The 13,026-nt window shown below is 40.5% G+C and overlaps 1 protein-coding gene across 1 annotated transcript in view; it reads left to right on the forward strand.

Annotated features, from left to right (window-relative positions):
* ERBB4 (erb-b2 receptor tyrosine kinase 4) overlaps positions 1-13,026 on the forward strand; it is an 819,609-nt gene that overhangs the window by 648,250 nt on the left and 158,333 nt on the right. The window contains exon 21 of the mRNA XM_025202487.1: positions 3,169-3,354. Coding sequence (XP_025058272.1) covers positions 3,169-3,354 — 186 coding nt within the window. The remainder of the gene's footprint in view (positions 1-3,168; positions 3,355-13,026) is intronic.

Below are 13,026 nucleotides of genomic sequence, written 5' to 3' on the forward strand. Positions count from 1 at the left end.
CCCATCATAAAACTTCCTTTCTCTTGTTGTTTGTCTGTCTCCTACTTAGACTATAACTCTTCCAATCAGGATCTGACTATTACTTTCTGCTTGCTGGTTGCCTAACCCACTAGGGCACTGGTTTCAGTTGAATCTTCTAGGGTAGGTGCAGACATTCAAAAAGCCCAAGGCAGAATCTATCTAAGTTATGTGGTTTTCTGCAAGCAGCGTAGTTTAGATCGATAGCAAACAGAATACACATTTGCCCTTTGATGGGAGGAGGAGGAGGGGGTGGGGCAAATCTTAGACCAGGTTCTGCCACTTTTTAAATTGGTCTGTGTGCTGAATTTCTGTTTTTTTATGGGTATGGACTGGTTTTTGATCACTTATACGGGTAAAAGTATAATATGTGTACCTGGCCCTAAATGCTAGTGTGATGCAAATACCTTTACTACCAAGGAAATATTTGTGAAGGCAGGATTCGTGTTAAATAAATATTCATTGTAGACTGATGGGTTACAGCTACACTGAAGGTTTTGCTGTGTTACAAGACTTGATTTATTGTAGAACAGCCCTTAAAAAGTTTATTGAAAATAATTTGTTTGTTTCCAGAATCTCTGTCCCAAACTTGTGAGGAAATATAAATTTCTTAATAATACCAGGATGTGACAAATGATGCTCCTTACTTTTATTATTGTACAGAAATGTTTTCCCATCAGACTCAAATAAGAGTGACAAATGGCATATGGCCAGAAACTAATGGGACACGTGCTTCAGAGCTTTTTGTCCTAGCCCTCCTCATCTTCTAGTGAATGAAAAAATATTGCCCGTGTTCTAATTAAGCCTCATTATAAAGTAAGATACACCTACTTTAAAGTTCCTAGTGAAACAACTATTACTTTGCCCATAAGAGTGGGGAGAAAAACTCTCTAATACATCTCCAAGAGAATTTATGGGGTAAAAGAAAAAGAGAGGCAGAGTAATTTTGTTTCTTGAAAATGGATAATACACCTGTCAACATGTATTTATTTTGGTGGCCTTCAGTGACATTTTTAGTGACAGCAGAAAGAGGCTAAAATTGCATCTATGAGACCCCATAGAGAGTTGGGTAACAGAGAACTATATTAATTTTAACATGAAACAAACTACTTAAACCAAGCTCCCCCTTCTCCTCTGTTGTATTGGGATCTTCCTCAGACCTCCTCCTCTGAATCATCTTATTGAATAGACTTTTTTTTTTTTCTCAAATTTCTTCACATATGTTTCAAAAGAAAAAGGAAGAAAAAAAACAAGGCCATCTGCTATTTTCTTTATGAAAAAAATAAAACCTACAATTAGTGTCTTGTTCATCTTTTCTTTTTCAAAAAAAGAGAACTATTATGCAAATACTCCGCAATTTGGTTTCAAATACACTTTGTACTGTGATGAGCAATTTTCTTTAATACAAACCCAGCCTCCTTGCCAGGATTTTTTTTTAATGTAGGAAAAAAAACCAAAACCCTTTTGAATCTTTTCTTTTTTTGTTGTGTTCCTCTGATGCCAACTTTTTATCATTGTTTTTTTTTTTTTTTCCCACGTGGTATTATTATAGTTGTTATTCTTTAAGTTGTCAGAAATATTTCTTTACAGGTTTTTGGGGGGAGAAAACTGAAATAGCTTCACAAAGCCTCATTCTTCTCTCACTTTTCATTGTTCCTCTGCCTCAGTGAAATGGTTGCTACTGAAATGCTGATCTTGGGAAATCAGAGATAAATGTTTTCTGTCCCCTTTCCTGAAAGCAGGGTCGTGGTAATGGCAGCTTTCCCTATACTACGGATTTGTAGGAGGATTCCAGTTGCTCTGTGGTGCTTGCCTGTCTTGCAACCAATGGGAGACTCTTGGGGTAGAACCACAGGACTGAGTTTACACACTCAACTCCTTGCAGACTCTGCTGTCAATATTATTACAGTTGTGCCTGGAAGGCTCATTGCGATCAGGGCTTACTAGTGCTAGGTGCAGGGCAAATAGATTATAGGAAGCAGGATCTGCCCTGAAGAGTTTGCAGTCTTAAACAGATTGACAAAGGTGGGACAAAAGGACTATTTAATAGCATGACAAATGGAGAGATAAAATGACTGGATTGAGGTCACCTGGGAAGGTACTAGAGTCAGGAACTGAACTCATGAGTCAGATTTCTACAATCATTTAAGTGACTTAAGGGAATAAGCCCTGCTGACTTCCTTGGAATTTGCAAGCCTAATTATTTAGGCATGTTTGACAATCCTACTCTTAATTATCCCACTCTCAATGCTGTTTACAAAGCATAAAATGGTCTTTCAGGGAAAATTCCCATTAACATCATATTGCTACAAATGCTGAACACAAGGGCCTTGCTCCAGCAAAGTTTAACTGTGAGGGTGGGCTTCAGTACTTTGCTAGATTAATGCCAGGCTGGTCCACATCCTGTGGGAGTACAGAGAGGTAACATTTAGTTCTTAAGGGTGCATCTACATGAGTTGCTTAATGAGAAGTAGCTTAAAAACACTGTACAGTAGCGTGCCAGGCAAAAAAGTGCTAATATACTATTGTGCAGTAGTATTACGCTACTGCACAATAAGAATCACAAAAAAGTGCGCCAGCACTACTGCACCATAGTGCAAGCTACTGTGCATTTGGTTAGTACTTCATTAAGCAAGTACTAAATTAAATGTGCAGTAACTACTGCGCATTAATGAATGTGTAGACACACCCACAGTGTAACTGTTGGTCAGGGCCAAGTGGCCTGTGCAACTTTTGGGGGAATGCTTCCTATAGACAGATGTTAATGACTGCATCTTTGAAGCAGATAATGGTCTCATGTAATGAATATGGTCACCATTACATTTTTAATGGTCTGTCAAAGCAATAGACAGCTGTTTTTTTTGCAGGAAGGCACAGAATTTCCATGCAAAGGTTTCCATGGAGCTGGAGTGATTGACAATAGTTGATGACTTGGCCTACTGTTCAGTATTGTGCAACATAAATTTCATCAGATTGGATCTTACCAACAAGTGCCTTATGTTATCTCATGAGAAACAGGAAGATAACACAAACCAGTGTAGTACCTGGGAGCTACAAAATACTTTCTGATATTGCACAGGGAGCTGTAAATCTTCAGTAAATGGAACCTCTGAAAGCCACAATATCTTTGGGATGTTTTTCTTGTTACAGGAAGCTCTTATTATGGCAAGCATGGATCATCCACACCTGGTACGACTCTTGGGGGTCTGCTTGAGCCCTACCATTCAGCTGGTCACTCAACTGATGCCTCATGGCTGTTTGTTGGACTATGTTCATGAACATAAGGATAACATTGGCTCCCAGCTCCTGCTAAACTGGTGTGTCCAAATAGCTAAGGTAAGTTTGTACAATTATTTAAAATTTCACAACTAAACAAAGAAACATAGAACTTCTCATAAAGCAGCAGTACCAATTCCTATGCAAGAAACAGGATTGGAATATTTAGTTTTTCTAAGATTATTGGGTAACCTTTTTAATTAACTCCAGTACTCTGTGCAAGAACATAATATGTACTGGCCAGGTAGCAACCAAAATATTTCTCTTGGCTAAAGCAGGATAAAGCAGTTTTACCATGGTGTCCCTGAAGAAAGGCAGCAGAAAGACCCCTTCTCCAATAAATCTCAATCTGGGTACAGAATGATTAAGTGACTTCTTCCATGTGACCTGCTTCTTCAGCCTATTGCCTGTACAAGCTGCTTGACTGACCTGAGGTTTCTAGACCTATCTGAATCCAAATTGCCCACCAGATCCTGATATATACCACCAGGGCACCAGCCTTTATCTGTGAAGATAAAAATTCTTTATTTATGGGCAGGGGTTGCCCCCTCACAGTTCTGCTGTGGCCAAGGGTTACCACAGTGGCAGCAGTGTAATACAGTTTAGTGCTATGATATGCTTTCTATCAAAGGCTTGATTCTGTAGTCTTTGCTCAAGTGTAAGTCCCATGGATGTCATTGAGATTTGCCTGAATTAAACCATCATCGTTCAGATAGGGACTCTAGCTCATTTGACATGGAAAAACAGCATAGACACAGACCATAAATCTACCCTTGATACAACCCATATTCAGCAGTGCTTTATTTATTTATTTATTTATTGCAATAAACATGCTGATATTCAGTGTCACACCTACAGCACATTATTTTGATATTAGATCACAAGGAATGATGTATTATGCAATTGTTAAAGAACTATAACTTACATACATTTTAGGGCTGTTCTGTTCTACCAGAGTGATGTACAGGGATCTAGTGTGAATGAGAACCAAGGACAATTTAACAGTAACTACTTAAAAAGTTGCTAATATTATTAATTGTTGTGTGAAAATATAATTCACTTGTGAGTGCATGCTTGTTTGCAGAGGTTATGCGTTTGCTACAGCATGTACCAGAAAGTCTTCTCTCTTAGTCCAAATCCAGTAGCTTATACTGAGCATGTCTATATTTATGCTTTAATACGCAGTAGCCTGTTTTACTGAGTATTAAAGCAGTATGTAAAAAAAAAAAGTGCAATTATGCTAATGTACAGTACAATAGGCTACTGAGCATTAAGCAAGACCTAAAAAAATGAGTTTGTGCCCCTGTGCATTCGGGAAGCCTAATGTTCATTAATTTAGTACCTTACATTGGAGGTACTAAATTGAATGTGCATTAGGAAAAGCAAATTAATGCATAAATGTGCATTTATGCATGTAGATGTGCTTGCTGTTTAGCGTTAGAGGGACCCAGTTCAGGCTGTGGTGTGTCAGGAGGAAAGCAGCCAGCAGGAAAATATTTGTTATTTCTCTCTGGGTATTTGTAGGGCATATTAAGAAGTGTGTTAACTTCCTCATCCCGTGTCTGAAAACATTTTCCTCTTCTCTCTCAGAAAAACCTCCTTTCCATCTGTTTTTCACTCTCTTGATTGATTATGCTTGTTATTATTTATTACCAAACATTTCCATGGTTCCATGCATATAAAAATAACCCACCTTTGTTTCCAAAAGTTGCATAACATTCTTCTGCTCTATTCAGCACTTGTGAAACCTCACCTGAGTATTGTGTCCAGTTGTGGGCCCCACACTTCAAGAAGGATGTGGACAATTTGGAAAGAATTCAGTGTAGAGCAGCAAGAATAAATAGGGATTTGGGAGGCAAGGCTTAAAGGCTGAAAGAACTAGGGTTATTTAGAATGGAGAAGAGAAGACTGAGGGGACATTTGATAACTGCCTAAAAACATTGGAAGAACAATTATAGAGAGGATGGAGATGGGTTTTTCTCTTGGCTGTAGGGTACAGGAGTAGGAGCAATGAACTCAAGCTGCAGCAGGGGAAGTTTAGGTTGGAGATTAGGGGGAACTTTCTGACTATGTGAATGGTCAAGCATTGGAACAGGCTACATAAAGAAATTGTGGAATCTTCCTCCTGGGAAGTTTTCAAGATCAGGTTAGATAGACATCTGGCTAGGATGGTTTAGTCAGGGATGGTCCTGCCTTAAGGAAAGGTATGGACTAGATGACCTTGTGAGGTCCCTTCCAGCCCCACTTTCCTATGATCCTATAAGCGTCTGATTGTTCAGGCTCTAATGAGACAGCTTGCATTGGCCTAGCCTGATCAGACTTTCCATGGCACTTGCTGTTGCTTTGTCAGAGCTTTGTATAGGGAGCTGATATAGTGCAACAGCTGAAGCAGGGAAGCAATGATCAGTAGTACAGGTCACTACTAATGGTAGCTGGGGAGACTCATCATCATGGAAGTCACTTACAGTTTTCCACTGGTGTTCAGTGGAATTAGGATCAGATCCAAAATTCAAGCTCTTGTGTGGAGTGGAGGCCTAGGTTTAAGCACCCTACTTGGAAAAGTATAGCCTAGAATACTTGATGATTGGAATGTGCATGAGCATGCATGTGCATATGTGTGTTTGGGAGAAGGAGGTGAAATATCACATTTGAAAATGTGAATACTGAGATATCAGTCTAGCATTCCAAGAAAGATAGACCAAATGGACGCATCTACATGTGACACTGCAGCGGGGTGATCCCTCATTACGGCATACCACTACAGCAAAGTGGCACCTAAAAATAACCACGTGCTCAGTGTACAGTACAGTATGAGCTGCTACTGCACCATGCTTTAGTACTTCCAAAAGGAAGTACTAAAGCACAGCACAGTAACAACGTCACTGTACAGGCATGTGCAGATGCACCCAATGTGTGATATTAACAGATGAACTACATGGGAGAAAGAAGGAAATTCTTTGAAACAAAAGGTGGCTTACTGAGAGGAAGAAGCAAAGTTTAATTAATCCATCTTCCTCCATAGCTCAATAACTGAAAGGTTAATTTAGCTTTGGCCTCATGTTACAGCATGAGGCTCATCTGCTTGGCTCTTCACAAAGAAAAGTGTTACAAACATCTGCTTTCCTTGAAACTGCATATTGCATGCTACATAGTTGCCCTTTTCCTTCTTTATAGTCACAGCTTGACTGGACCTGTCACTTCTTAGTTGCTAGATGTGCATCTCAGTTGTGTACCCTGCTTTGCTTTCTTGACAGTACTGGTTTGCAGAAGGACTAAAAGCAAAAGAATCATACACGTTACAAGGGATGTTCTCCATTGTGCCAGCAGTAGCTTGTCAGTGCATTTCTATGATGCAAAGTGAGGAGACGGTTCACTTAGTACAGAAGGCTACTACAGATGCTGAATATTAGTATAAAATAAGCAATGGCGGGGTTCAAAGATAATAATTGTTCATTTTACCTTGAGAGAGGAGGGCTGAAGGAAAAAGAGGGTGTTGAGATTCATTCTGTATAACCAGCAGGTATATGCAAGAGTCAAACGCAATCAAGCCTAAACTGTATAATCAACAGTAAGATACCACAGAGCAGGGGAAAGAAGGTCTTATTTTACCAGAACAAGGTCTATTCTGTATCACATATCACTGCTGTTGAAGAACCGTATCTCTTCATCAGAGCTCTTTTATATTAAAGATGTTTAATGTCTAAAAGCAATGCATGGAAAAAAAAATTGTGAGGTAGTGATGACAAAAAATCTTGATGGGCCAACTGATGGTGTCCTCTTATCTAAAAAATTGGAATGAATTTGGGGCAGAAAACTTCATGACAGGGGTGTACCAGTATTGCCATGCCACTCATCAGTCACATTTAATGGCTGAAAGATTTGGTTTGCTTGCAAATAGCCAGGTTTCCAGAAGAATGAATGCCGAAGCAAGCTATTGCATCAAACTAGAGTGCCCGTTATATTACTAAGTGAAAAATCTGTGTATTTTCCATGTATCTGTGTCCACAGAGCTTTGTAGTTTAGTTTACAGGCTCGGTCACCTAGCATGGGGATTGTTTTCAACAGCAGGCTTTTTGGGCATTTTGGAAAGGTTTATTGAGCCTGTCTCAAAGCTACCAAAAATGCAGTCGGGTTGTAACAGGAGCAAATGACTGTTTGGTGACCACCCAGACATGTACTCAGCCACCCTGGGGCGGCTTCAGATGTCTGCCTTTCATTGAATATATATCCATTTTCTCCCCTCTCCTGTTTTTGAGGACTTTTTTTTCCCCTGGTAAGGACAGGGATGAAGGATGTTGAATTGCCTTGATATTGGGGTTTGGGTTTATTTCTTTGAATGTTTTAAAATTGAGTTAGCATTGCTGCAGTGCATACCTTCCCTGTTGTGCCTTTTTCTTTCTACCAACATGCAGGCTTGTTTTTATTAGAGATATTACTTCAGAACATTTGCTAATTCTGCCTGGACAATCATTTCCAGATGTCTCTAGTTTTTTTTTGTTGTTTGTTTTTTTTTTTAAACTAGATGCAGAAGCTAGATAGGAAGATGGCTGGGTACCAGTGTCAAGGCCTCTGGAGATCTTCTTTGAAGGTTGTCTTTAGGACAGTTATTAAATAATATTCACTGACACTTGAATGGGAAATCAGCTGTCTTTATTTTGCTTTTATGGACTGTATACACTTTATTTTGGTTATTATGTCATTGTAGGCTAATTGCAGTCTCTTCCAGTAGCTTAAGCTTCTTATTCCAAAGACGAAAGTCCCAGAGGCAGAGCTGCCTCAAACACTCTAAATAAAATATGGCCAGTAGGCAGCAGACATATCTGAGCGGACTTAGTTCTTTTAGTTGGCAGAAATGTAAAGCCTCTCCAATGCTTTGTTAGAATACATAATAGCTTAGAGACTGAGCCTGTGACATTTTAGCCTAGAGTTCAACCAACTAAATATTTCAGTGGCTTAAGAATTCAACTGTTAGTGTTTTCATGTGAAATCCCAAGACACGTAAGTGCAACAAAGCAATAATCCCTCAGGTTTGCATCCCCTATTCACATACCAAGGTACAAGTCAGTGAGAGTAGTAGAGTAGGCAGTCTGCAGGCGAACCAAAGGTAGAATAAATGGTCATGGAAATTTTACACCAGATTGTTCTAGGAATGGATTAAGAGCCAAATGTTCAAAGGTATTAGGGGCTCTGTATGTAATGGGCACCTGAATTAACTTTAAATGTCTAAATATCATTAAAATCTGGCACTGAGGTACTTGAGGAAACACATGGGGAATTGTACTGTACTAGAGCCTTGCTGTACCTCTTCTGTGAAAATATGCTGTTTTCCAAGACAAACTTTTTTTGTTAAAGTATAGAATCCCTAGAGCTACAGTACAAAACAACATAAGACCTACAATTTACTGTTAAACCATATGTCGATCTTGCCCGGTATCCTGTGTCTCACAGTACCAGAGAGTGGAGGCTGAAAGGGAGAGTGAACTGGGTATGACCAGGGTTCCTCACTCGCTTGCAGCCTCCAGCATTAAAGGTCTAGGAAGTTCTGATTCAGAGGCTATATCCCTAACTCCCATGCTTGTTCTGTATATGGATGCAAATACAGTTGCACAAAATGAAAAGCAAATTTCATGTTGCATAAGAACTCGAACCAAACATGTTGGAAAGTAACTATCAGCTGCCCAAAAGAGCGAAAAGAGTTTGTGGAAGATCTTTGCATGCTGTTACTTGGACCCATTATAAATTGGACAGGAGTAATTTTTTCCCCAGACTTGCTAGAGGCGAGGGGAAGCATGTGGAGCTTAGTCATAGATTCTGGTTTACATAGCCAGTAGCTAAAATCATAACATAAAAAGTGTTTTTATTTTGGTCCAGATTCTGCTAACTTTTATAGAAATGGAGAAATATTTTGTACTACCTGCAATCTTATTGGAATGAATGAGATGGCTCATGGATTGAGGAACTATTCTACATAGGAAAGAGAATACAGTCCAAAATAATTAAGGTCCTTGGTTTATGGCTCTGCTCAGAAACTGCATAAAGCCATGATGGCCTGACAGCATTTGTAATAGTTTTTGTAGTGTGGTAGCTGTGACAGTCCAGAGAAAGTGTGTGCAGCAATATTTGTGTGGTTGTATCTTTTATTTGGACCGTCCCAGAATTGGGAGAGATGCTAGACAATACTCTGACAACAATTAGCATGCTTGTAGAATGTTAAATTGAGGCTTAATTCATAGTTAGGATTGTGTCCACCACTCTTACTCTCATAGATCATTACCTTACCATGTGATTATTAGCAGGGTTAACTCTCCTGGGGTGCGTCTACCCATGCAATAATGAGAAGCAATAAACTCCAGAGCAGTTTGAACCAGAGAAAACTACTCCCAGGAGTAGTGTCTACACGTGGTCCCAGGACAGCAACAATTTGAGCTGGGGCAGAGCAGGCCTTGCCTGGCAGGGTATACGGGATGGGGAGAGAGTCGGGGGCAGCCCCAGGCTCTGGGGGGTGGTGTCAGGCAGCAGAGGAGCTGGCTGGGGCACAAGGGTACTGAAAGTGCAGAGCCATTTAGCTAGGCAACAGGCAAGGAGTCAGCCCTCCTGCTGCCTTGGCTGACTGGGTACAATTTATGCCTGCAGTCAGCATCTACGTGTGCGTTTAATCACAATAAATTACTCTGGCATAAAATAGTACTGTTTCCAACAGTACTATCTTACACTGGAGAAAATTAGTTTACTACAGCCTAATACTGTCACACATATAGATGGTGACACTTTACTTTGTAGCTAATTAGTCTACTCTGCAGTAAAGCGCATATATAGGCATGGCCCCGGTGAGCTAGGAGCCATATCCAAAAAGGAATTTAGGTCCCTAAACTGTGGTTTCTTAAAATCATATTAAGTGTTAGTCACCTAAATACTTCCTTGGATCTGGCCCTAACTCACTTTTCGAAATGTTGCTTTTCAGGCTGTCATGCACCATAACAGTTGTTTTCCGTCTTGTATTACGCTGCCTAGCTTTTACCCTGCTCACTACAGAACACTGTAAGTTGAAGGGCTATGCATTTCCTCTAAAAAAAACAACCTTGTTTCTGGTAATTATGAATTAAATGGATATGTAGATTTACACACTGAAGTAAGCTTACAGAGTAGATTTAGCAAGGAAGCTGGACTGAATGCTAATCCCTGGAATTTCATCAGGTGCTTCAACACCCTTCTTAAAACAATCACCCTTCAGAGTTATGACTTCATTCATTACTGCTGTTTATTTTATTGCATTTGTACTGACAGGTCCTGACTGAGATTAGGGCCTTATTGTACTGAGCAGTAGGTGAACAATAAGGAGAGGCAATTGCTGTAAAAACTGTTACAAATTAAATAGAAAAGGCAGAAGAGGAATGGTAAGGCACAGGAGGAAAAGAGGCACAGACAAAAGAAGGGACTATGCTCAGGGTTATATAACAGGTATTGTGGAATACAGCCCAGGTGTCCTGAGTCCTTGCCTTGTGTTCTACTCCATTCAGTCATGGGCCCCTCCTCCATGATTGTCAAACCTGTTCATTACGGTATGTTAGAGTACCGTAATTCCACAAGCATGACCTTAGAATAATAATAAACCAAAGCACAATCCGTTTGATACTTCAGCATGTCACGGAAGGAAAATAAAGTACTTTGGGGGGTTATTTTTATTTCTTCTGCATATAAAAGACTTCTCAAATTACTTTAACCAAAGCAATGCATAGGATCACTCATCTGGACATGTAGAAAAACAGCATTTGAAAGTATACTGGAAAAGAGAGTTGGGGGGAACTACTGGGATCGGATTCAATGAACCTGTCAAAGGGATATGTAAATGTATCTCTGTGTCCCAGGGGAAAGTCTTCCAAAGGCATGTGCAGACATTACTGTCTCTGTCATTTTCCATTGGGATTTCCATCCAGGAATAAGGGCAGTGGTAGCTTGCAGGAGGAGAGGAGGGATGGGGGGTTGGGGGGAGCCACTATGTAGGAGCCTTTAAGTCAAAAGAATATCCTTGTTTAATTAATCTTCTTGCTATCTAGGATGCACTTCTCTCTCAACCTGTGCTGCTCTCTCTGTAGGCCTTGCTGTTTTTCTATAATTTGCTTGGCAAATAGGCTATATTGTGGCTGATTTCTGCCACTGTGCACTCTCTCAGTGCTAGACTTGATAGCTGAATATTTTGTTGTTGCCTAGGGTAAAGATTGAGAGACAATTTAGCTGGTATATATCCATAGGGCTGTATTAAATTCAAAAGAGCTATGTTGATTTACTTTCAGTTAAGGGACTAGCCCAGCAACTGCTATTGTATGCCTCACATCTTTAGTATGTATTAGTTTCAGCCATCACCAAATCTAGAAAGTGAGGGATGCAGTAAAAAAGTGGGGCTAAGATTATAGCCATTTGGCTCCATTGCAAGGGCAGGTTGTTTTTTTTTCTGTTTTTTTTTACTTCCTGTCAGGTTTTGATTGATAAGGAACAGCTTGTTAGAGGCAGCTTTTGTTATTTTGAAGCAGTCAGGGGTGAGAGATGGACAGAATGTGCGTGCAGTGGGAGGAAACAAGGGTGAATGGAGAGGTTGCAAGGAGGTGAAGAAAACTGGTAGTAGTTCAAGGTCTTTCTTTTTCATTAAGAAACCCTACCCTACAGCTCAGTGACTATTCCATCACTGAATGAACAAAGGATGAGCTTAATGACAGTCATCTATCAGCTGTCCACATTTTAAGCTTCAAGATGTCTCTATTCCCAGAGCTCCTTGCCATGACAAGGCTAATTGTATAATTATTATGCTATACCAACCCCTCCCGATGCACTCACACTGGCAAGGACCAGGGCTAAGGGCTATGATAATTATCACTGCAAGCAAGTATATTAGCATAAATGTAGTTTACTAATGGGGCTGCTCTATTAGGAAGTTCAGTGTACAGAAGAGGAGGATTTAAACCAAGGACTATGAAATTAAAGCCATATTGAAATATGATTTTAATAGTATTGAGTACTGAAATCAAAATAGTTGGGAAAGTCATATTGTTATAGTATTGAATCTATATGTATATATTTACAGTTTGTCTGTTCCCATTTGTAAACCGAGCATTATTACCTTTCTTCTCCTGCCAGAAGGCTTACATGTCTACAGCTAACAAATTGACGGTGAAATAGCCATTCTGCTTGTGATGCTCTTGGAGAGCTGCTGTTGAAAGAGAATATTCTATGGGGTCAGTAGCAGAGACTGTTTTGGTTTTTGTGCGGGCCGGGAGCGGTCCGGGAACTTTTTCATGCCGCGCGGGCTGTGGCCAGCAGCCCGGGCACGCTGGGTCGGAGAAAGCAGGCGACACGCTAGAATTAGGCATGGACGCGTAATGGTTGATTCAAGATTGTTTACTTACACTGAAGATGGTTGCGGTGTAGGCTGGACAGTTTCCCAGGCAAAGCTCCACTTAAATCCTCATTTGAGGACTCCGACAGTACTCGGATCACTCCCACGGAGTTGTCGAGGCTCCGTGGATCCTTTTTGCGTGCAGGGAAGAGGGATACGTTGAGGATTGCGCTTGGCGACGGGGAGAGGCTAGAGGCTGATCAGACCCCTATTGCCTGCTTGAAATACGCTGGGTCCAATAGGCTCCGCAGCGCTTAGAGATCTTCACAAGATGTGAAGTCTCCTCCTCCTGGTGTTCGTGGAGTCCTCCAACTTGGGCGGAAACCACTCAAGCCTTTTATACG

Source organism: Alligator sinensis, unplaced genomic scaffold (assembly GCF_000455745.1).
Source record: "Alligator sinensis unplaced genomic scaffold, ASM45574v1 scaffold730_1, whole genome shotgun sequence".
NCBI lineage: Eukaryota > Metazoa > Chordata > Crocodylia > Alligatoridae > Alligator > Alligator sinensis.